This window comes from Carcharhinus amblyrhynchos, chromosome 1 (genome assembly GCF_965287045.1).
Source record: "Carcharhinus amblyrhynchos chromosome 1, sCarAmb.v2.hapA, whole genome shotgun sequence".
NCBI lineage: Eukaryota > Metazoa > Chordata > Chondrichthyes > Carcharhiniformes > Carcharhinidae > Carcharhinus > Carcharhinus amblyrhynchos.
This window is the reverse complement of record NC_137324.1, coordinates 169,465,231-169,491,101: the sequence shown is the minus strand read 5'-3', so window position 1 is coordinate 169,491,101 and position 25,871 is coordinate 169,465,231. Positions and strand designations below refer to the sequence as shown.

General features: G+C 42.6%; 1 protein-coding gene across 6 annotated transcripts in view; it reads left to right on the top strand.

Annotated features, from left to right (window-relative positions):
• The window catches only part of wrn (WRN RecQ like helicase), a 101,363-nt gene extending 85,187 nt beyond the window's left edge, over positions 1–16,176 (top strand). For all 6 annotated transcript variants that reach the window (XM_080195140.1, XM_080195148.1, XM_080195110.1 and 3 more), the window contains 3 exons: positions 1,789–1,899; positions 4,007–4,156; positions 14,796–16,176. In XM_080195140.1, the coding sequence (XP_080051266.1) occupies positions 1,789–1,899; positions 4,007–4,156; positions 14,796–14,912 (378 nt within the window). In that variant the 3' untranslated portion in view covers positions 14,913–16,176. The remainder of the gene's footprint in view (positions 1–1,788; positions 1,900–4,006; positions 4,157–14,795) is intronic.
• The last annotated feature ends 9,695 nt before the right edge of the window (positions 16,177–25,871 follow it).

Genomic DNA, 25,871 nt, shown 5'->3' with positions numbered 1-25,871 from the left:
ACACAGTGACCCAAGCTGGGAATCGAACCTGGGTCCTTGACGCTGAGAGGCAGCAGTACTAACCACTGTGCCATCCCAACCTCAGCAGTAATGTTCAGGCAGAAGTAACCGTTAGGAAATAATAATTGCTTCTTAACAGTATAAAGTGCAATTGTTCTTTGTTTATTTGTGACACAATTCCATTTTAGGTTTTCCCGTTTGAGATTTTTGTGTCGAGTTATGTTTGTTTGGGATAGTGCCTGTTTGTATGATGTTGTGCCAGTAGATGGCAGTAGAATCCCAGAGGTTGATTTATTTTACCATAATTCTATTTCTTATTTATCCAGGAAATTTGCTATGTATTTTTGGGTTTTAATAAGGGAGCAAATAGGCAAAAGTGTTTTCTTTAATTAGTAGGAGGCAGAGAAATCACCGTTTGCTGTAATTTATATGCAAATAAATTAGATGATTTTATGTCAGCCCCTCACACTAGACTAGTACATTTCATATTTGGTCTTGCACTCGACAAGGTGAGCAAGGGGAAGCAAAACAGTTTCTTTCCTTCTGGGGCCCCTTGAGTCAGCAGCAAACAGTTGCAGGCCGGACACAGCATGGGTATCTGGAAGCTTACAGTTCCTCCAACTGCCGCAACAACTTGTCTTATTGCCAATCTCCATAGAAAACACCCTGATTTGTACCAGTGTTCATTTTCCACTTTACACCCTGCCATCTTTATGGTGTGATTTCCATTATGATCCATTCTGTACACAAATTTATCAAGATTGAAAGTGGTCACCTTGTCACATTGGAGTTAAATAAGCAGTGGCGTGAAAATGTTTATCATTCTTTTAGTTTGGGCTAGATTCATCCAAAGACCCAGAAGGGACAGGACAGCATTTCATCTAATCCCTTAGCAAATTGGTTCTGGGTTTTAATGATGGAATTTTTTTAAGATCAGGGTGGCACAGTGGTTAGCACTGCTGCTTCATAGTGCCAGGGACCCAGGGTCCGATATCTTTGTGGAGTTTGCACATTCTCCCCATGTCTGTGTGGGTTTCCTCCAGGTTCTCCCATTTCCTCCCACAGTTGAAAAGATGTGCAGGTTAGGTGGATTGGCTGTGCTAAATTGCTCATTAGTGTCCCAAGATGTGTAGGTTAGATGGATTAGCCATGGTAAATTGAGGGGTTATGGGGATAGGGCAGGGGAGAGGGCCTGGGTGAAATACTGTGTTCGAGAGTCAGCGCAGACTCGATGGGCTAAATGGCCTCCATTCTGCATTGTAGGGTTTCTATTCTATTATTTTTATCAATGTAACAAAATATAAACACTAACACAAAAATACTAACACAATACAAATTAATGCTTAGAATTATACATATTTTTAAGGAAGACTATTTATACCTTAGTATACCTTTGTAAAAAGATTCTGTGATGGAATATATATTTTGATGCATATCAGTGATGCTTATCTGAAGCTTCAGATCCAGTAAATAAATTTTCTGATTGATTTTATGGCCCATAATGTAGAAACGATGCTCTCCATTCACCCCAGCAAAAGTGGATCAACTGATGTTTGTGAGAGCTTGCTGTGTGTCAATTGATTGCCACATTTGCCTACGTAATACCAGTAACTGCACTTCAAAAGTAATCCCTGCTCTTGGGGACGTCCTGAGGACATGAATTATGCACTGCAGATATGAACCTTCTTGAATGCCCTTGTTAATGCAAACTTGCTCTCTTGTCTAAAGCACTGTTTCCAAGATTTGTGAATTTATTCAAACTGCAACTGCTCACGTTCCTCCCTTCAGGGAAAACACAAAGGCAGCTGTCAAAACGTTCAGTCCAGTGTACCCTCTCTTAGTTTGGCACCACAGAAGTGGCCAAACAAAGAAGATTTATTCGATGATTCACACACACAGGTGAGTCAGTTCCACTGAAGCTATTTTTTTTGGGAGTAATGAGCTTCTGCTAATGGATTCAGCCTCGTGCAGTTCTTTAATGCTTGTATAACCTTTCAAAGTGTCACCCCATCCCACACACTACTTACACAATAATTAGTTTGTATGAGAATAGCAACGGAACAGCAAAAAAATGGATGATTTGTACAACTTGACGCTTGCCTTTATTTAAAGTAGTTAAAGAATGACTTTCAGGAGATTTCTCTCTGGTAAATAATCCAAGTCAAGCGTAATATTCCTAAACTGCAGACGCTGTCTTTTAATCTATTTAAATGGTGCAGCAAACGCTTGAGTGATTCCATTTGGACTCCAGACTGAATTTGTTAGACTGTTGAATCTATCACATCTACTTCTTCAGACACCACCACCACCACCCCCAAATCTTTGGAATGTGGGAGGAAACTGGAGTGCCTGGAGGAAACCCACGCAGACATGGGGGGAATGTGCAAATTCCACACAGGCACCCAAGGCTGGAATCAAACCTGGGAATCTGTTGCTGTGAGGCAGCAGTGCTAACCACTATGCCTCTGTACTGTCCTTTATTCAACGCGACAATCCTCTCCCTACCCCCTCTGGCCCCTCATGCGTTCTGTCTCCACTTGGCTCACTGTTGGTGGTTGTGCCTTCAACCAGTTAGGCAGCATGCTATAAGAGTGGCCCACCTAAGCTTGTCCACCTCCACAAAGCCCACCTCCTTGACCAAGCTGTTGCTCAGAAATGAACAGATTCAGAGATGAAGGGGATATCAGGATGTACAGATATCTCCTTCTTCTCTGAATCTGTTTATTTCTGACAAGATTTCAGGGTTGTTTTTCTGTGTTAAAGGTGTTATATTAATTCAATTTTTTGTTGTAACTGATTGTCCAGTGGACAATTGACATTTCCACAGAGAAGCAATGAAAGATGCACTGATTGGATAGTCTCATAAAATTTACGGAGTCCCAATGATCTGTAAATCAGATCGGATTTTGGCAAATGCGTATTGTAAAATATGTTTTTCTCTCTATCTCACTTGCTCTTTTTGCCCTTTCCTCTTTCTGTCTCATCCTTTTCACTTTTTATTTCTGACTCCTCTCTCTCCCACTTTATCTCTCTTTCCCTCTCACTTTCTTTCCCTCTCGTTTTGTATTCATTTGGAAACAGGAGCCAGAGTGGGCCAATCTGTTCCTCGAGCCCACTCCTCCATTTAACTCAACATGGCTGATCTTCTGCCTCAGTGTCAATTTTCCGCACTAGCCCTGTATCCCTTAATGTCATTGGTATCTATCAGTTCTGCCTTGATCAGACTCAGTGACTGAGCCTCCACACCACTCTGGGTTAGAGAATTCCAAAGATTCACCACCCTCTGACTGAAGAAATTCCTCCTCATAGCAGCTGTAAATGGCCAACTCTTATCCTGAGATTCTCTTAGAGTCATAGAGTATTACAGCACAGAAGGAGGCCCTTCAGCCCGTCACGCCTGCACTGACCATCAAGCACCTATGTATTCTAATCCCATTTTTCGGCACTTGGTCTGTAGCCTTGTGTCCCCTGATCTAGATCCCCCCCCCCCGCCCCCACAAACCCCAGTCAGGATAAACATTTTTCCTCCGTCTATCGTTGAGGCCTGTAAGAATTTTGTAGACTTCAATGAGATCGCATCTCATTTTTACGAACCCTGGAGAATGCAAGCCCAGTCTCCTAGGAGGACAATCCTGGCATCCCAGGTCTAAGACTGCTGAAATGTCGTTGCACTCCCTCTATGACCAGTATATCCTTCCTTAGGTAAGGAGACCAAAACTGGTTGGTTCCTCAACATGTATCATGCTCTGTGGAAAAAAGTTGAACATTATTACACTTTACGTAATGGCCATTTTGAGATGTTTCGGAATGTTCGTTTAAATATTGTAATGAATAGAATATATATTTGGGGTGGGAAATTTCTGTTTCTTACCATTGCCCTCAAGTGAGCCATGGAAATACATGGCTTGGTCAATCGACTGTAAAATAATGTTATTTTCACAAGATACAGTTGGAATACAATTGTAAAAATTGCTCCAACTAAAGATTTGCACTTTGTTCTCTCCAGGGGCAGGATGCAGATGCAGAAAAACCTGCAGCAGCATCTTCCAGTCAGCAGAGCAGTCACAGAAGCACATCCTCTCTTAGCTTAGCATCGTGGAACCAGCCGTCGATTGATGCATCTGTAGATGATTTGTTTGATGATTCGCAGGCAGAGGTGAGGCAAAGTGACACAGTTTATTTGATGACCGTTTGTGTGAGACTTTATCGCCGGAACTCTACTGCCTTGCCACCACGGAGTAGGAGCGAGTGAGAGGCTGACAACCGAGACGTTCATTGACCCTGGGCGGGAATTTCTGCTCTCGCTCGAGCAAGGCCATAAAATCCTGACCTATGGGTCAAGCGGAGCAGACTCGATGGGCCGAGTGGCCTAATTTAGCTCCTATGTCTTATGGTCTTAAGCTGTGCTGATTTGATTCAGGCCCATGCAATTCTTCCACGCGTTTACAAATCTTTTGTTTGATTGTGACTGCAGTTCTTAACCCTGCGTACAATAGCAGAGGGTGGATTTTATGGCCTTGCTTGGGCGAGACTGGAAATTCCTGCCCGAGGTCAACAGGGATTTCCGTTGATGGACCCTCGCCTGCTCCGATTCCAGCTGAGTTGGTAGATTTCCAGCCATTGTGTCTACAAAATCCACTACATCCGAGGGCAATGACATTAAAATGGCTTCATGACATCATGAGCTTTTAAAATTTATTTATTAGTGTCTCAGGTAGGCTTACATTAACATTGTAATGAAGTTACTGTGAAAATCCCCTAGTCACCACATTCCAGTGCCTGATCGGGTAAGCTGAGGGAAAATTTAGCATGGCCAAACACATGTAGGAGGAAACCGGAGGAAGCCCACGCAGACGTGGGGTGAATGTGCAAACTCCGCTCAGTGACCTAAGCTGGGATTCAAACCCGGGTCCCTAGCACTGTGAGGCAGCTGTGCTAACCACTGTTACCACTGTGTCGCCCCATATAACCTTCAGAAGATATGTTCCAGTCAAACAGCATCCTTTTTGTCTTTGTCTCTCATCTTTGTCTTAAGATCTCTCCATAGCCTTGTAATATCCTCCAATCCCCACAACCCTCTGAGATATTGGTGTTTCTCTAATTCTAGCCTTTATGTGCATTTCCAATCATAATTGCTGTACTGTTGGTGGCTGAGCCTTCAGCTGTCTCAGCCCCAATCTCTGGAATTCCATCCCACAGTCCAAAAATGTGCAGGTTTTGGTGGATTGTCCGTGCTAAATTTTCCCTTAGTGTCCAAAGATGTGCAGGTTAGGGGGGATTAGTGGGATAACTACATGGGGTTACGGGTAGAGAGACTGGGTGGGATGCTCTGTCGGAGAGTCGGTGCAGACTCGATGGGCTGAATGGCCTGCCTCTGCATTATAGAGATAATCTCTGATTTCTATGACAGCTCTTCACCTCTGTTCCTCACATTGCTCCTTTAGAACACTCCTTCAAACTTACCCCTTTCATTAAGATTTATGTGGGTGGGTGTCACACGTACTTTATTTTAAAATGTCCTGTGAATTACCTTTGGACATTTCATTACATTTAATTGTGCTACATAAATATAAGGTGTTGTTTCAGATCTGGAGAGAAATAGCAGTGAGTAGTATGGTTCCTCTCCCGAAATGACACGCGACCCACTTTGGCTTTTAATCACAGTTCAGGTTTCACAGACATTTTTTTCTGGTTTCTGTCCAAAAGTGACCACGTTTCATGGAATTCAAATTCACAACTCGTCAGAGTGTCATGCGTTCTGAGTTTGTGTACTCTGTATTGTGTGATATTGGGTATCTTCATTGCATTAGCTATTGCCAATAGTTAAATATTCGTGTCCATTGTAACGTGGTAGATGATGTTGCTCCAAATACTAACGAGCAGAATGAATGAATGAAGCAAAAAAAACCAAAATGAGTATGAACTCCATCAATTTCCATCAGGAAATGATCCAAAACTACGGAGCAAATTAGTATGACAGATTGGAGATGAATGTAAGGGGATTATATAGCCCACTGTCAGTATTTGCATTGAATTTATGCAAAAGCTGGAGAAAGCCAGTTTAGTACATTTTCGGAATAATTTATCACAGTGTCGCTTTACTATTTCAAGAACCTCAAAATGTTCAGCAGGCCCAGTGACAGCCACAATGGAGCTGGTAACATTAATCAACATTCAGTCACCAGCCAAAGCCATCAGCTGTGACACTGAGTGATTGGAAGAGGCACAGAGCAGTCAGTCACTTTGACAAAAGGGCCAGCTCCTGAGGAGTCAGTCCAAGGTTAGTACATATAGCGGCAGCTACCGGGAGTCTCATGAAATTCATCCATCTCTACAGATTCCCTGCATTTTGTAACAGGCAGGCATTTTGTTTGGAACTATCCATTTTGTTTTCGCAACAAGCTCCGTAGATTAACAATAGAAATGGAGTTGGAAAATATAACTAAACAGGCTTACAATTTAGAGTACTTAAAACAGTTTTCAACTTTATCGAACCTTTAGTTGTGTGTTCAAACCATCATGGAATCTACAGGGCAGAAGACGACCATTTGGTCAATCCCACCCAGGTCCTGTCCCCGTAACTCCGTATATTTACCCTCCTAGCCCCCCGGACACTGACGGGCAATTTAACATGGCCAGTCAACCTAATCTGCACATTTTTGGAGTGTGGGAGGAAACTGGAGCACCTGGACAAAACCCACAAAGACACGGAGAGAATGTGCAAGCTCCATACGGACAGTGTGGAGGCTGGATTTGAACCCAAGTCTCTGGCGCTGTGAGGCAGCAGTGCTAACCACTGTGCACAGTTTATGGAATTATTTTGAACTCCAGCGTTGGACTGCTATTACTTTATGTAGATATAAAGAACAAGGAAAATTACAGCGCAGGAACAGGCCCTTCAGTCCTCCAAGCCTGCACCGCCCATGCTACCCAACTTAACTAAAACCCCCTACCCTTCCGGGGATCGTATCCCTCTATTCCCATCCTTTTCATGCATTTGTCAAGATGTCCCTTAAAAGTCACCATAGTATCTGCTTCCACTACCTCCCCCAGCAATGAATTCCAGGCACCCATCACCCCCTGTGTAAAAAATCTGCCTCGTACACCTCCTTTAAACCTTGCCTCTCGCACCTTCAACCTGTGCCCCGTAGTAATTGATCTTCCAGCATGCAAATTTGTTAGAATAGGTTGCTAATGAATGAAAGCATGTGACAATAGCACCTATTTGTCATGTGGCCTCTTGTGGCAATAAGCTGCAGAATTGAAAGAACACGAAAAGACAGTTTATATGATTCCTCATTATTGTACATCTATAATATTATGTAATTATAATCTTGATTAATAATGCGACAAACTTGGAAAATTATAGCATCGTCTGGAAAAAATTATTGAACCATGTGAGGAGTGTTGTCCTTCTGCTTGTGACAAATTGATGGAAAAAGCTTGGTTGAAATTTCCTCTGAGCTGCAGGTGATTCAAAACCCACGACCGAGATTCTGCATAAAGCAAATGGCGTTCTCCCAGTCTCCATCTGTAACATTTTCCAATTTGCGACTACTGTGTTAGGTATTTCTTGGAGGAGAATAAAAGCAAAATACAATTTGCCATTGGAGAGAGAGGAAAACACAGAGGGGATAAATGTTATTTTTATTTGCCACAAATGGGGAATTTTTAATGGCTTTTAAATGACATGTTAGTTCATGGCTCATGCATTGATGATCTGCGCTTGTTTCTGCGTTCTCAGTGTGAACCATCAGGAGAATCACTGGTGCAGTGACTGAACACATTTCCCTTTTTTTCCACTGATGCAGGGCTCGTTACAAAAGGCCCATGTGGGATAGGTGATTGCCCTGCACTGGCTCAATTAAACACAGTTCTTCCTGACCTTGGCTATAAGCTAAGCCAGTCTTCTTCTATTTCACAGATGGGACACAAAATCATAATTTGTATCCAGAATTGAACTGTTTTCAAATGATGGCATGATTATTGCATCCTTTGATTTCTAATCCCAGTTCTTCTGTTGTCTGAAGTTGTGGCCTTGATAAGTTAAAGGGAAACTTTCATGAGGCAGGCTTATAATGTCAAGTGATGGAACTTGTGGATTAGTATTGCTGTGGTTAAGTCTACCTTCCTCATGCATGGTGAAGGTTCATTCTCTTCTACGGTATCTGCACTTGTCACTCAAAGTAAGTTTAAAGCTCATTCCAGTTGAAGAGCTGCAGGCCAATTGTGATCCTTGATGGTTTCATGTTTCCTTATGTATTGCTTCAGGTGAATGGTAGGGATGTTGTATCCAGCCTCTTGTTCCTAACTGGGAAATGTCACATAACCATGAATGTGCTGGTGAATGCATTGTTTGAAACTATCCAAATTTCTGGTTAGAAAGACGGCAGAGGTACTGTTAGTTTCAGCTGTCCGATTCGTGATCTGCAGGCTGTAGTGCAGAATCTTTTGGCATGAAAGTGCTTGGAATCACCGAGATTCCTCCCACAGTTTCACTTTGGTCAGTGCTTGTTTGGAGCAATAGATACCACAATCAGATGCGTAACGTAGGTGTTGCTATGTAGATTGTGTTTGTCAAACCTGGACTTTGGGAAGTCCCAACAGTTTATTTCAAGTGAAAAGAAGTCCTTGGTAAAGTGATCAGCAAATATATTCTCCAGACCTTTTCAACTCTCCTCATAGGTTTCTACTTCCAGTGACACTGTCTGGAATGCAGCTTTGTGGAATATCCTCCTACTTTTACCTCTAGATTTATTGTCTAAATTTGGCCAAAACCTACAGTAATGTTTTTTAATCTGTTTTGGCAGCAAGGGTTGGCGATATCCTCCTATATTAAAACTATCAAACTGTTGTTTAGCTTCTAAGTTATGAAAGGAATGCTTGATTAAGCAAGAAGATAAGAATAACTGCCTTGTAGGTTCTTTACTGTTCTTCAAATTTTAATGCGTCAAGGCCCTTCGTAGCTATCATTTTATTTCCAGATTGATGGCTATTGTTTGCTTTGTGGTCAGGGAATTTTTTTTTAGCAGAGTAATTTTAAAGCTAGTGCATGCTAACAACCAATGATCGCTCTGAACATTTTGTCATGCCTGGCCTCTGTAGTAAATTAAGGGGGACATCAGTTCGGAGTGGCTTGTGTTGTGTTTGCGAGTGCCTGGCCATGTATACAGCTTAGAGGGATCACTGGTGTCAGCAACGTTCAAATAGTTTGGCACCATTCAGGGTGATGAAGTCTGTTTTATTAATGCCGTCTCTGCCACTGCTTGCAGTGCATGCAGAGTGTACAAGGTGCACAACGGCAAGCCACCACTGCTACTCTGGTAGAACCCCACAAGCCATGATCTTCATCACATGGGCATCAGGTCTTTTTGGTTGAAGGATTTGTGGATAACGTTCCAAGGTGTAGAATGAGGAATTCCGGAATTTTTGTAGAAGCTGATTGGGGTAACATCATTTTGCTGCTAAGTTGCCTGTTAATGACCTGAACAAAGAATCAGGCAGCAGAGTGGTTATTGTGGTTGGTCTGAAGAGGTTGAGCTGGATGTTGGCATTGCATGGCAGCTGATCCCATGCCTACAGATAACTTTACTGAAAGACTTCCTGAAAGAGACTAGTAAGGATGGAACCTCAGGTAACTCCAGAGGTAAACAGATGGAGATTGAAGAAGAAATCTTATACTGGCCCAGTAGCCTTTATTCGTAAATTGAAAACCTCACTTTTTAAACTTCATTGATCTTCAGCATTGGGAGCCTGGATGTTTGTCCATACTGTTTACCTTACGACTTTTGTGGTGAACATATCAAAAAGGGGTGGCACAGTGGTGAGCACTGTTGCCTCAATGCCAGGGACCTGGGTTCGATTCCTGGCCTGGGTCACTGTCTGTGTGGAGTTTGCACATTCTCCCCATGTTTGTGTGGTCCCACGGTCCAAAGATGTGCGGGTTCGGTGGATTGGCCATGTTAAGTTGCTCCTTAGTGTCAGAGGCAGTAATTAGGGTAAATGCATTGGGGTTATGGGGATAGGACTTGGGTGGAATTGTGGTCGGTGCATACTCGATGGGCTGAATGGCCTCCTTTGTAGGATTTTATGATTCTATACTATGATTGTATGAAACTTAATGCAGGTTCCTGTCTTTGTTATTCAGTAATGCACCTTAGTTTACATTCATCCAGGTGCAGGCTATTGTAATGATTGGTTAAACGCAGTATCCAAAAACCAAAATGATCTGAAATGCAGGTGCCCCAAGGGTTTTGGATAAACAGTACTGGATCTGCTGAATGTTGGAGCAGGTTAGAGTGAAAGACAATAGTGCGATGCTACAAAACTGGACTGTTACATGGTTGCATTATATCCGATGCATACAAACTTATTGCATCCGTTGGACTGCCAACCATTCCTATTGATTAATAAATACGAGCTACCAGTAATGATTTCTTCCTCAGCCTCTCTATGCTCACCTCTGGACTTCTCTGAGGTTCCACAGAACAATGTGCTGGCAGATCACAGATCGATAGAATTGTACAGAAACAAGAATCAATTGGCAGATAAATATTGTATTTGCCTGTATTTTATCTGTTACTAAAATAAGATATCCTGAAACTGGTTTCTTCAATAACTTTTGAGCCGAAATCCACAAGGGAAAAGCTTTACGTGGGCAACAAACCTCAATTGATTATTATTATTACTGACTCATATATGGTAGCACAGAGTAAAGAATGTAGGCATCTCTGCTTTGACATCCATTGTAGCATAAAGGAAGACAAGAGACCTAATGGTGAGTCGAGAAGTGAAGTTGATTCGAACAATGCCTGGTCAAACAAGATTGGACTTAATTGTAGCTAGGCTTTAGATTGATTCTTGTGTACCCTCCCATCAAATTCAATGTCTTCAGAGAGAAAAATCCGATTCCTGATGTAACAGACCAAATTAATCACCCACTCACAGGTGACTCTGTACTCAACCCCTTTCAGCAAGGATAAAACCATTTGAAATGGCTGTAGTACGGACCTGGTTTGAGGTTATTCTGAAAGGATTTTAGACACATCTCTGGCACGTTTCTTGCAATCATTTTTAAAGAGATGGTAATTTTTAAAATATGGGGGATTTCCGACCTGGGGACAGAAAAATACCATAGTAAGGCATGAGAATCCCGAGACTGAATTAGGAAGGAAAAAAATAGCAATTTTTTTGACAGGAAAAAAAAACTAATTTTTTATCTTGTTTGCAACTTGAGCAATCAAATCTCCCTGTTGTTTGCCCAGCAGACAAGTACAATTCTCCAGCTTTCAACACCAACAATTAACTTGTAAATGACTTCAACATTTACAGCATGACCTTGACCAAGGTATGCATTGGGTGGCACAAGGGCACCATGGTTAGCACTGCCTCACAGCACCAGGGACCTGGGTTCAATTCCTGGCTTGGGTCATTGTGTGGAGTTTGCACATTCTCCCTGTGTCTGCGTGGATTTCCTCCAAGTGCTCCGGTTTCTTCCCACACTCCAGAGATGTGTGGATTAGGTGGATTGGCCATGATAAATTGCCGCTTAATGTTAGGGGGACTAGTTAGGGTTATGGGGATAGGGACTGGATGGGACTGTGGTCGGTGCAGATTCGATGGGCTAAATGTGAATTCTGTGAATCCACACCTCACTGGGTTAAATAACCTGATATTTTAAAAAAAAGTTAATCCAATACTTTTGACTTTGCAGCTTACAATTAGGAAAGTACTTAGAACAAAAGGTAATCATTCTATACTTCCCTGTTCATATCTGATATGATTGTGTCATTCTGCATTCTGAGAAAGGGAAAGATATATATGTGAGAAGAGTCATAGAGGTCTACAGCATGGAAACAGGGCCTTCAGCCCAACTTGTCCATGCTGCAGGGGCAGGCAGCAGTATACTCTGTGTTGGTTAAGGATAATAGTACTTTGTTACTGCAATTTTAAAGTTGCTGGTCTGAGGTGTAATTAATTTATAAGAAAAAAGCTCCCAATTATGTTATGGGCATGAATTTCAGGCTCTTCATGTCAGCGGGGTCTGGCCCCACTGACGGTGCACCCCCTGCTGCATGTTTCCTGCTGTCATGGGGTGGAATCAGTGGGAAGCCCCGTTAACAAGCAAGGGGACCAGAAGTTCCAGGCAACGGTGTGCCCCTTCCCGCCACCAAGAATGTCAGGACACTGAGGGCTCCCTGCTCCTCTTTAAATAGTGTCATGAGGTCGAAAGCTGGTTTACAGACAGAAGACAAAGAGTTGGAATAAATGGGTCTTTTTACTGCAGTTATATTGCATTGGTGAGGCCACACCTGGAGTATTGTGTGCAGTTTTGGTGTCCTTATCTGAGGAAGGATGTCCTTGCTATAGAGTGGGTACAGTGAAGGTTTACCAGACTGATTCCTGGGATGGTAGGTCTGTCACGCGAGGAGAAAGTCGGTTAGGATTATACTCACTGGAGCTCGGAAGAGTGAGAGGTGATCTCATAGCAACTTATGAAATTCTAACAGGATTAGACAGGGTAGATTCAGAAAGAATGTTCCCAATGGTGGGGGAGTCCAGAACATAGTTTGAGGATATTTTTAAGACAGAGGTTTCTTCACTGGAGTGGTGAACATGTGGAATTCACTACCACAAAGTAGTTGAGGCCAAAATATTGTTGTGATTTCAAGAAAGAATTAGATATAGCTCTTGGAACGGAATGGATCAAGGGGTATAGGGAAAAGGTGGGAGCAGGATATTGAATTTGAAGATCAGCCATGATCAAAATGAATGGCAGAGCAGGCTCGAAGGGCCAAATGATCTACGCTGCTAGTTTCTATGTATGTTTCTGTGTACATTTGTTTATGTTCAGCCAAGAGGCAAATCCAGACTTAATGTCTCATCCAAAAGGTGGGCTCTTCTGACAGTGCATGACTGAAGCATCAGCCTGCTTTTTCTGCTCAAGTCTTTGGGGCGGGCCTTAACCCACAACCTCTTGACTCACACTCCACTGAGCCACAGAAAGGGTCATCCAGCCTCTCACGTATAGTTTTGATGCTCGCTGTACCACAATGAAAACACTCCCCACCCACCAGAGTAATCTTCTGGGAGAGGTGAAAAACCTCAACGCCTATTAGGTGAGAACAGTCATGGAAAATCACCCTCCGATCCTTTCCATAACCTTCCAACAAGGGGCTCATTAACTTGACGCACAATAAACATACGAACAACAAATAAGCTAATTGCAGAAGTATTAAAACAAATAATGTGTCGCAAAACTTATCACTTCCAAACTGAAGGCACAAGATGCTGATTTGGTTAAAAAACACAAAGTGCTAAAATTGCAAGACTGGTATGAATAAATAATTCATTGAGGACATTACTTTGAAGAAGCATGATAGTATATCTTGATGAGCTGGCTGACGAGGCACTTACTTTCCTTGCTGTATTAAACATTACTGGTTGATAGGTTTATGCTTGTAGGTCAGCTACCTTCAAGGTAATATTGCACTGAAGACTGTTCAGTGTATTAACCCTCCACTTTCCTTCTGTTGTCCATACTTTTTGAGATGCACATCTTCATGAGAAGTGAGCTACATCTGTCACAGTCGCCCTGCCTGCAAATTCGATAATTGAGTGGAAATGTGGGCTGATCGTGACGATTGATGAGGGACTGTGCACAACTCTTAAACCCGTGAAACTTGTGCTGAGTGTGTATTTCTTGTAGCACAGCCTCAGAATGGAGTAATTGAGCTTGCTCCATGGGACTCCAGAGATGTACTTCCCAGGCAGTTTGAGTGAAAAGTATGGGTCATTTTGCAAATTTGCAGTGCACTATATTTTGCAAAATTAACTTGTCAGCATCAACCCTGTGCATTGAAGTTTTAACTATATATTATATCTATATATATCCAGCCACTAGCTTACGACTCTGCTAAAGTATGTCCCCTAATTGATAGCACTGTGGCTCTAATTTTGATAATTTCTGATTGCCACCGGCTATCATGAAGGTACTTTTGTCTTTGAACTGAACTGGCATCTCTGAATCACAGAGGCCCTTGATAGTTGATTGTTATATATTCTTCTAAGGCAGTCCCTTGGGACGGAGACTGACTTGCTTCCACTCCGGTTCGATGGGTTCTGAGATGTCCAGTGTGCGATCTGCGGGCTCTGCCAGAGAAGGACTGGGCAGCTGGGTGGCTTGTGTGCCTCCCTCTACCGCCTCGACTTCACCCCTGTGCGTTCCCAATGAAGTCTTAATGTGTTTCGTGCCTCCCTGAATGACACTCTGATCGGCCCTAAGCCAGGGTCTCCCAAGAGTTGGTGGGGATGTTTGATCTCTTCAGGGAAGTTTTGAAGATCCCTAAAGCATTTCCACTGTGAGAGTTCCAGATGGCATAACTAAAGGATTTAATTTATTATTGTCACATGTATTGGGATACAGCAAAAAGTATTGTTTCTTGCACGTGATACAAAGCATACCATTCATAGAGTACATGGGGAGAAGGAAAGGAGAAGGTGCAGAATTTAGTGTTACTAAGGGGTGCAGAGAAAGATCAAAGAGAATGTAATTAATTAATGGATGAAGTGCCTGATAAAGAACATAACGGTGGATAATGTAAATAGAAGATAATTAGATTGAACTGCAGCAAATCTTGATTAGGCCCAGAATGTGTTTAGGTGCGCTGAGCGGGTGGCTATGTTATGCTGATGCCTATAGTCCAGATTTGATTCAGATTGGATCCTGGAACATCAAAGCTGTACCATTTGAATTTATGGCCAAGCGTCAATTGCATATTTTTGTTCTCTTTCAGAGCTGCAGTCAGTCTATGAAAAGGAAGCTCCCAGGTTGGTTTAACTCTTCAAATCCGCAGAAAATCTCCTGTACTACCAAGAAAAATGTGAAGAAAGGGAACGGGCTTTTCAACTGAATCTTATTTCACTATCCCGAACCTTTCATCACTACACCACCCGTCGTGGAAAGGCAAGAAGCAAGCCAGTCGGGAAAGGTTTGCACACGTTTTGCACATAGTCTGTCACATCTCAGTTAGGAACATTCAGCTGGGCAGGAGAAAAGTAGCAGAAAATAGCACGATAATTTTGGTGTACTAAAGTTTTTTAAACAAAATTTTGAAAAGATCAGAACTCACCGATGTCTTCGTGCAAAATACTTTTTTTTTTGATGAAGTTTTTATTTAACTGGAAGTCAGCTGTGGAAATTTAAGTTCTTATGAGCAGAATGACTTTTCCCCTCACACAAAGACATTGATTCTGTTCATCGGATATTATTAATTTGTGCCTTTTTTCTCACTTTTGTGAGATTTACAAAAGTGGCATCACCTTGTGGGCACAGAATGAAGCCTCACAACACCAGGTTAAAGTCTAACAGGTTTATTTGTAATCATAAGCTTTTGAAGCGCTGGCCCTTTATTAGGTGAGTGAAGGAGCAACGCTCCGAAAGCTCATAATTCCAAATAAACCTGTTGGATTTTAACCTGGTGTGAGACTTCTTACTGAGCCCACCCCAGTCCAACGCTGGCAGCTCCACCTCATGATCACCTTTGCCAGCAAATGTTAGAACCTGTGCATTTGTGCCTTTTGCTTTCCCCTGTGGAAAATTTCCCAGTTTCATTCGGGCAATCCAGGACAATGTTGAACAGTGCTCAAGTGCCTTGCTCGTGTGAGGGGGAAATCTGGACGTGGTGACCTTAGGTTGCTGTGAAGTACTCTTCAGCTGCAACTTCTTTAGAATTGGTCAACTGCTCACTTTTTTTTGTTGTCCCAAGGCATTTGGGTCTCCAGTGAATGATGAGGCGGGGGGGATCTGTCAATGCAGACAGGAGAGATGTTATTTGCAGAATATTTCTAAAGATGGGCTGTTTTAAGTCCACACGCAGCTAAATTATATAGACGGGCACAATTTTCCATTACTATGTTTTTGGACTGAATGTAGGTTGATTCTTTGAAATCATACAGAACCAATAAGCTTCAAAGAGTTTTGGCACCTTTATTAAAATGGGGCAAAATGCCCACTCGTAAACATGAAACCCAACAGAAGATAAATGTCAGCACTTAGTATTTCTGCATGGCAGAAGACTGAGTATATATGATATGACCTTCTGTTTGTATATTTTGGAACAAGTCAGTGTCTTGTTAAATAAAATGACTTGGTAATAAATCATTTTCTATCCATCACTAGTGCTACAGAGTTTGACTCAAGCTTATTGGGTCCAGATCAATTTTGGAAGTTCATGATGCTTGATCATGTGAAGGCCTGGAATTGTGAAAATGCTGTTACAGCTTACACTGATTACATAACATCAAGCACCATCTGTGACTCCTTGAACAATACATGTCCATGTCCAAATGCAGCAAGACCTGGGCGATATCCACGTTCACAACACACACGCATACCAGGCAATGACCATCTCCAACATGAGATAATTTACCCATTGCCCCATGACATTTAATAGCATCTTTTTTAATCCCCCATCGCCAACATTCTGGAGGTTACCATTCACCAGAAACTGAACTGGACAAGTCACTTACTGTGACAAAATACTGTGACTGCAAGTAAAGGTCAGAGGCTAGGAATGCTGTGCTGACTAGTTCATCCATGACCATCCAAAACCTGTCCACCATCTGCAAGACACAAGTCAAGAGTGTATTGGAATACACTCTGTTTTTCTGCTCAAGTATCGCTCCAACAGCACCCAAGAAGCTCGACACCTTCCAGGACAAACATTCACTCCCTCCACCACAGGCACACCGTGGCAGAGGAGTACACCATCTGCAATTTGCACTGCAGGAACAGACCAAGGCTCCTTACACAGTGCCTTTCAAAACCCAAGTTTTACCATCTAGAAACGCAAGGGTAGCAGATGCATGGGGGCACGTCATCTGGATGTTTCCCTCCAAGACACACATCATCCTGGATTGGAAAGATGTTGCTGTCCCTTCGTTGTTGAACCATAAATCATAAAATCCTACAGTGCAGGAGGAGGCCATTTGGTCCATTGAGCCTGCACCAATCACAATCCAACCCAGTGTTAGCCCAATAACCCTATGCATTTACCCTAGCTAGCCCCCTTGACACTAAGGGGCAATTTTGCATAGCCAGTCCAACCTGCACATCTTTGGACTGTGGGAGGAAACTGAAGCAACCGAAAGAAACCCATACGGGCGTGGGGAGAACGCGCAGACTCTGCACAGACAGTTACTCAAGCTGGGAATCGAAACCAGGTCCCTGGCTATAAGACAGCAGTGCTAACCACTGTGCCATCTAAAATTCTGGATCTGCGTCCCTAACAGTATTGTGGAGTGTACCTACATCTCAGGGACTGCAGCAGTTCATGAATGCAGCTCACTACTGCCTTCTCAAGGTCAATTAGGCAAGTATTCATTCAATTCCTTTCATGTATGTTACTGATTCTGCTTTTGCAGCCTAATAAGATTTCACTTCATCTCACTGTTGGTTCTTTTAGTTCCCAGTGTTGCAGTGGGAAAGTTTGAGGTGCGGGAGCTCTAAGAAAATGTGTTGGGCATATCATTCCTAAATATGTTATTTTCCTACATATTAATCACGTCAAACCCCAAACATCAGTAAAACAATGCTTTCTAAGTGAAAACTGTTCATGCCAGAAGACACTTTATTTTAAACCATGTGGTATTTTGAAACATTAGTCTTTGGCATAGCTAGAATTTCATTATGCAACAGTTTAATTATTTAATACAATTCTATTAAAAACTCGAATTACAGAAGTCTTCTGACTAGGAGAATGGCATACAGAAGGATCACTGTTTCTCCTGATTTATATTTGTAACCAAACCTGGGTGTACAGGACCCTATTTCAGAATTTGAAGATGATGCATGCTGGGTCCCTTCATTCCTCTGAACAGGCGATGGTACGGTTTTTAAAATGAATTTCATTTATTGAGCAGAACTTAAAATTGAATGATTACAGGAGCAAAAATAAAAGCAAAGTGAACTTGGAGAGACTGGCCTTTTCTGTCAGCCTCTGTACTGAGCACACTCAGCTGGATATTGAAAACAAACTGCACAAACACACGAAAAAAATCCACAACATATCTGAACCCTTGTTATTATAACTGTTTTTCACATGCTGTCTCTGCCTGCAGAAACAAGCCTTGCAGCTGCCATTATCAAAAGCTTATTTTGCTTGCATTGCTTACTCTTTAGAAATGCAGTCAATTTCTAGCTAACCCAGCATGTCTTCTGAGTTTGAAAATGTGGTCAAATTAGCAGCGTTAGTTAACCCCTACAGTCTAGCATTTAAATGTAATTAGGCAGAAATATCTTAAAATGAAATCTTTGCATAGATGAAGTAAACAGGACTAAGCAAGCATTGGATCTCTCAATGCAAGACTTGGTAGTATTGTGAACTGTGAAGAGGATAGTGGTAGAGTTCAGGAGGATATAAAGGCAGATGGAGTTTAATTTAGACAAATGCGAAGTGATGCATTTTGGTAGACTGAACCAGGGCAGTTCTTACTCAGTTAATGGTAGGGAGCTGGGGAGGGTTATAGAACAAAGAGATCTAAGGATACATGTTCATAGCTCCTTGAAAGTGGAGTCTTAGGTGGATAGAGTGGTGAAGAAGGCATTTGGCATTCTTGGTTTCATTGTCAGAACATTGAATACTGGAGTTGGGACGTCTTGTTGAAATTGTAAAGACATTGGTAAGGCCACACTTGGAATACTGTGTGCAATTCTGGTCATCCTGTTATAGAAAGGATGACCTGAATTAAACTAAAAAGAGTGCAGAAGAGATTTACTAGGGTGCTACTGGGACTTGATGGATTGAGTTGTAAGGAGAGGCTGAATAGACTGGAACTTTTTTCTCTGGAGCATAGGAGGCTGAGAGGTGATCTTATAGAGGTCTAAAAAATAATGAGGGGCATAAATCAGCTAGATAGTCAGTATTTTTTCCCAAACTAGAGGAGATAGGTTTAAGGTGAGAGGGGAGAGATACAAAAGTGTCCAGAGGGCAATTTCTTCACACAGGGTGGTGAGAATCTATAATAAACTGCCAGAGTAAGTAGTAGAGACAGGTATAATTTTGTCTTTTAAAAAGCATTTAGATAGTTACATAGGTACGATGGTCATAGAGGGATATGCGCCCTCTTTTAAGGTCAAACCAAGTAAGCAAACTCAAACTAAATTAGGAAAAAGTAAAAAGGGCAGCTCCCCAAAAGGAAGGGGAACAGCCCAAACAAAAACAAAGTACAAAGGAAACTTAAGAAACATCAAATTAAAATGTGATTATTCGGGTTAATAATGCACCCCATCCCCTGCGGTGCCCAACTGCGCCCGCGGACACCTCAGGCTCCCTCTCCGGGGATACTTAGCTGTGAATGTAGCCGCAGTAGAGGGAGCAATTGGGATTATCTTAAGGGTTTAAAAAAAAAAGGGCAGCATGAACAAGCTGGGCTGAAGGGCCTGTTTCCATGCTGTAAACTTCTATGACTCTGGTGGGATGGGCACACACGGGAGATAAAATTTAATGTAGAGAAGTGCAAAATGATACAGTTTTGGTCAGAAGAACAAGGACAGGTGACATAAACTGAGAGAAATGCAAGAGCAGAGGGAGCTGGTTGCACCTATATGTAAATCTGAAGATGGCATGGCAAGTTGAGAAAGAAGTTAATAAATTATATGGGATCCTGCATTTAAACATAGGGGCACAAGAGTACAAAGAAAGTGTTATAAAGGGGAGGTTGATCCCTTCTTTGAGAGCGAACACCTACCCACTCAAGGAGGAGTACCTCACTTTATAATCTGTTAAAGTGAGTGTGAGAAATAGTACGATCTCGTCTTCAACAACTTTTAGTGATTAAATCAAAATAACTACCTGAGACTCTCTGTAAAATCAACAAGTAACACTATTTATTTAACTGTGAGCAGTTAACTATTAACAAACCAACTAAAACACTTCTCTAATAGAATGACAAAAAAAATCAAATCAAATCATGGCGTTCCATTCAAAACTCCATCTCAGCCAGTAATCTCTCAATTAAAAAATATGTATTTTCCCTGTGTAGGTGTGTGCACAAGATTTGGAATAATCCTTTAGGCAACCATTCGCAAACACAATCCCACAATTCAGGGAAACTTAATCAAGAGCACAGATGTTGTTTTCTTCCTTCTTTTCCTTGGTGTGTGGGCTGCTTAAGCCAAACAGTAGTGAAGTGTAGCCCAGAATGGAAGTAATAATGTATGCCCATAATGTTTCGCCCAGAGTTCCCAAAAATTCAGTGCATGAAACTGAAGTATTGATAAGGAAAGTGTGACATGAAGAGGCTACAATATAAATGTCTGCGCAGTTTGACGGAATTTAGGAATGTTACTTAACTGTCCTTCATTCGCCATCTCCATTCTAACATACCAGCTTGTCAATTCTGCTTTGAGTTAACACAACAGCTATTTTGTTTGTGGTCTTGTTTTCGACTATGCAGCTGGCTGTGAATAAGTTCTTTGGTGACTATAGAACAGGTATCAGAAATCAGATACCCCACACGTTCCCAAAACATTGCTGCTTGAAAGGCAAAATGTGTTTACTGTTCTCAAAGCATTTGTACCATGCCTTTCACAGCATTTCTCTGCCAAAGAAACTATACTTTTAAAGTGTAGCCGCTCTTCTAATGCAGATAACATCTGCAACCGATTTGAACTTAGCAAGGTCCCACAAGCAGCAATGAGAACAATGACCAGGTAATCTATTTTCATACAATCTTAGAATCCTACTGTGCAGAAGGAGGCCATTCGGCCCATCAAGTCCATACTGACCACAATCCCACCCAGGCCCCATCCATATAACCCCATGCGTTTATCCTAGCTAGTCCGCCTGACACTAAGGGGCGATTTAGCAAGGTCAATCTACCTAACCCACACATCCTTGGACTGTGAGAGGAAACTGGAGCACCCGGAGGAAACCCATGCAGACACCAGGAGAATGTGCAAACTCCACACAGACAGTAACCCAAGCCGAGAATCAAACCTGTGTCCCTGCCTCTGTGAAGCAGCAGTGCTAACCACTGTGCCACATATCGCCTTTAGTATTGGTGCTCAAGAAATAGTTGTCAGCTGGGCTACCGGGGAAACTCCCTGCCCTTCCTAAAATAATGGTGTGGGTATTTTTTTTTTAATCCATCTGAGATGGCAGACAGGATCGCATTTACTGAAAATTAATTTGTGGGACATGGACGTCGCTGGCTGACCAGCATTTATTACCCATCCCTAGTGCCCTTGGAGAGTAGATGAGAGTCACCACATTGTTGTGGCTCTGGAGTCTAAAATATATTTGTAGTTCTTGGTATAGCCTTCAAGTGCCCTTCTGCCATTTAAAGGACTAATGACAGCAGCCTTTTGCCCATAGATGTCACATGGAGGCCAGTCCAGGGAAGGATGGCAGATTTCCTTCCCTAAAGGACATTAGTGAACCAGGTGGGATTTTCCGATAATCAACAATGGTTTCATGGTCATCAGTAGATTCTTAATTTCAGACATTTTTATTGTATTCAAATTCCACCATCTGCTGCGATGGGATTCGAACCCAGGTCCCCAGGACATTAGCTGGATTTCTGAATTAATAGCCTAGCAATGATACCACTAGACCATTGCCTCCCCCATGTGCCCACATTCTGACCTTGGCCTACTGTAGTGCACACAGTAAGAAGTCTCACAACACCAGGTTAAAGTCTAACAGGTTTATTTGGTAGCGAAAGCCACCAGCTGTCGGAGTGCTGCCCCTTCATCAGGTGAGTGGGAGTTCTGTTCACATGTGCATCTCCACATCACTGCTCTCCTGCTTCAGGGAAGCCTGACACACACTGGAGAAGCAGCATCTCACCTTCCGATTAGGCCCATTACAGCCCTCGGGACTCAACGTTGAGCTGGGCAAATTTAGATTTGGACCTTTGTCCCCCAACTGAAACCTCCCCCTGCCATTTTTCAAACATGCCATACGTGTATTGCCTCAATGAAAATCAACTGCTCCCCCTCTGACACCAGACCATCTTCTTCAAGTTGCTACTTTTGGTTGCAGTTCCTACATTCTCCCTTTATTCACCTCTGACAAAGAGTCTATGACTAAAAACATTAACTCTGTGTCTTTCCTGATAGATGCTGGCAAACTTGCTGAGTTCTTCTGGCATCCTCTGTTCTTGTCTCGAGTTGCTTCTTGTTTGTAGGATAGCATCTTCAACAAAGCAGCACTCCCACAGTACTGCACTGTGATAGAATCACAGAATCGACAGTGCTGAAGGAGACCATTTGGCCCATCGAGCCTGCACCGACCACAATCCCACCCAGGTCTCATCCCACATACTTACAGTCCTAATCCCCCTGACACTAAGGGGCAACTTATGGCCAATCAACTTAATCCACACACATCTTTGCACTGTTGTGTGAGCCCAGATCAGCTTTGCCGAGTAGAAATTGCTGACTAACTGCAAATGTGGATATCATGATCCTGTTTTAGCCACGTGCACTAATTTTATTCGGGACCCCTCACCTGTAAGTGTACAACACAGGTAACTATACTTCACATATGCATATTTTCTTAAGAAACATCTGCCACTATTTGGTAACCATAGAAGCAAATGGCCAAGAAACATTCACGGTCTGTGCTTTCTGTTTTACTATTTCGTTAACAAATGCACACAAAGCGTACAAGTGCGCGGGTGTACATTGTGTGAACGAGCTTACATATTTTTCTATTCATTCATGGGATGTGGGTGTTGTTGGCTGGGTCAGCATTTATTGCCCATCCCTAACATGCCCAAGAATGGTGCCAAATGTTATGCACATAACAGCAAGTCACAGGAGGACAGGTAGAAACTGGTCACTGGGCAATTAACATTTTTATAAAGAAAAATCAGATTTTTCACTAATCAATTTTCCTAACCGACAGCAATTAATCTCGAGTTGATCCCAGCATGTTACTGTCCAAACCCCCTCCAGGGACTTCCCCAGCAGAAACAAAGGATCAGAGGATAAATTTTCAAGGTCCAGTGCTGATGTCCCAGTGGATCGCCCTTGTTGGATGTCCTGCAATGGGCAGTCTTTACAATTAAGAGTGAATTCCCAACACATATCGGGCATGCTGTTGTATCATAGAATGATAGAATCCCTAAGTAAGTAAGTTTATTTATTAGTCACAAGTAGGCTTACATTAACACTGCAATGAAGTTACTGTGAAAATCCCCTAGTCGCCACACTCCAGCATCTGTTCCGGTACACTGAGGGAGAATTTAGCATGGCCAATGCACCTAACCAGCACACCTTTTGGACTGTGGGAAGAAACCGGAGCACCCAGAGGAAACCCATGCAGCCACAGGGAGAACATGCAGACTCCGTACAGACAGTGACCCAAGTTGGAATTAAACCTGGGTCCCTGGCGGTGTGAGGCAGCAGTGTTAACCACTCTGTCACCGTGCCGTCCCATGGCACCCTACAGTGCAAAAGGAGGCCATTCAGCCCATCAAGTCTGCACCAACCACGATCCCACCCAGCCCCATCCCCACCCCCACATGCATTTACCCGAACTAGTTCCCCTGACACTAAGGGGCAGTTCATCGTGGCCAATCAACCTAACCCGCACATCTTTGGACTATGGGAGGAAACCGGAGCACCCAGGGAGAATGTGCAAAATCCACACAGACAATGACCCAAGCCAGGAATTGAGTCCACATCCCTGGCGCTGTGAGGCAGCAGTGTGCCACTGTGCCACCCAGTATGGGCAAAAAAGCTGCAGTCATTAGTCCTTCAAATGGCAGAGGACACTTGAAAGTAAAGGGCTATATCCAGCACTAGCAAAAACTACAAATATATTTTCACCTTAGAGCAGAATGTATGAAGACAAAAGGAAATAACTATAGTCACATAGCCCTACTGGCACTTGGTTTGTTTATTACACTGCAGCAAGGCATGCTTTCAAACAACAACCTGCAACCGACAGTCTTGGGAGGCCTGCAGCTTCCGAGAGCTTCACGCATGTAAACACTGCCTATATGGTGCATTGTCAATGATTGGTGCCATTGAACAGGCTACAGGAGGTTTGACCATCTGAACGATGTGCTGATTAGGTGCATTGATCCGACCAGGCATTGGAATGTGGTGGCCAGGGGAATTTCACAATAACTTCATTGCAGTGTTAATGTAAGCTTCACTTGTCACAAGTAAGTAAGAAAGAAAGAAATTAAAGTTTATTTCTTAGTCACAAGTAGGCTTGCATTCACACTATAATGAAGCTACTGTGAAAATCCCCTAGTTGCCACGCACTGGCACCTGTTTGGGTACACTGAGGGAGAATTTAACATGGCCAATGCACTGAACTTTGCACATTTTTGGACTGTGGGAGGAAACCGGAGCACTGGGAGGAAACTCATGCAGACACAGGGTGAATGTGCAAACTCCACTCAGGCAGTGATCCAAGCCGGGAATCAAACCCAGGTCCCTGGCGTTGTGAGGCAGCAGTGCCAACCACTGTGCGACCATGTCGCCCGCACACTTTAACTTACCTGAACGCTGGAAAGCCAGTTCATCACGACCTCTGTCCAGTAGATGTTCCAGGACGAGTTGTTATCATTGGTTATAAACTGTCTAACTCCGAGGTCAGCTGGATCTCCACGGCAGGCCCTCTTTCACTTTGTGCTACTTCAACAATGAGATATCTGGACGCTTCGACAATAATCCCCAGTATTCATTTCAACTTGAAATTGACATGCCAATTTCTGCCTCTGCTACTATGGCAAGCCCCTGGTGAATGAGTGAAGCCTTGGTGCAAAGACCTCCGCTCCATCACATGTCTTCCCATAGCATTGCTGACGTGTAAGTGGTGGGGTTAAAGGTTCTTGCCCCTTCTAAGCCCTTCTTGGAATTACTGGAATTAGAAGGAACCTGACACAATAAGGGGTTCTTTTAGCACCATTTTCTGACAGGTTCCAATTCTGGTTACAACTGAAGAGGGGTTCAATGATACTCATCCAGTAAAAGATGCAATCAAAGTTTGTGGTAAGTTTTTAATTGTATATCCGATTGAATACAGGATTGTCATCAAAAAAAAAGCAGTGAGACTGACAGTTATTTTTGCTAATCAACATAAAATAAATAATTTGAGGTAATGTATGCGTAAAATGTCTTTTAATTTGAAGACACTACTTCATTGAAACCTTGGAGAGAATCCATTTTCTTGGCAATGGGAATCAACTGATAAAACCAAACTATCCCCAAATGCGATGGGTAATAAAGCTGAAGAAGTTTTGAATAACAAAGATGCAAATTAGATCAAGAGCTGTTTGCCTCTTGTCATTTTACACAGTTGAGTCACAGACCAAAGAATTGCAATTTTCCTGTGGAGTGCTTGTCACCATTGCTTATTAAAAAACACTCTTCCGCCAATGAGACAACATTCAATATGTTTAGGCTAGTTTTGCTAAATAGTCTGCAGCATGTGTCATTCCTTTGTTCATACGTTGATAGCTTGTGAACCAAAGCCTGGGGACATAGAAACATAGAAGATAGAAGAGGAGGAGGCCATTTGGCCCTTTGAGCATGCTCCGCCATTCATCAAGATCATGGCTGATCATCCAATTCAAAAGCCAATCCTGCTTTTTCCCTATAACCTTGATCCTGTTCACCTCAGGTGCTATATCTAGGTGGTATATATTTAAAAACATTATCCTTGTTGCTGAGCAAAGGAAATTAAAATGGCTGCTACAAGTCACCTGATCACAGGGTTGCTCCTCTGTTTAGAAGTTGTCGCCAGCAATTTCAAGAAAAAATAATTCTTAGTTTCCGAGATTTCACACTTCAAGGTTCAAACCCTTTGTAATCAACGGAAGGAGAGGAAATGCAGAAACACAAGCCC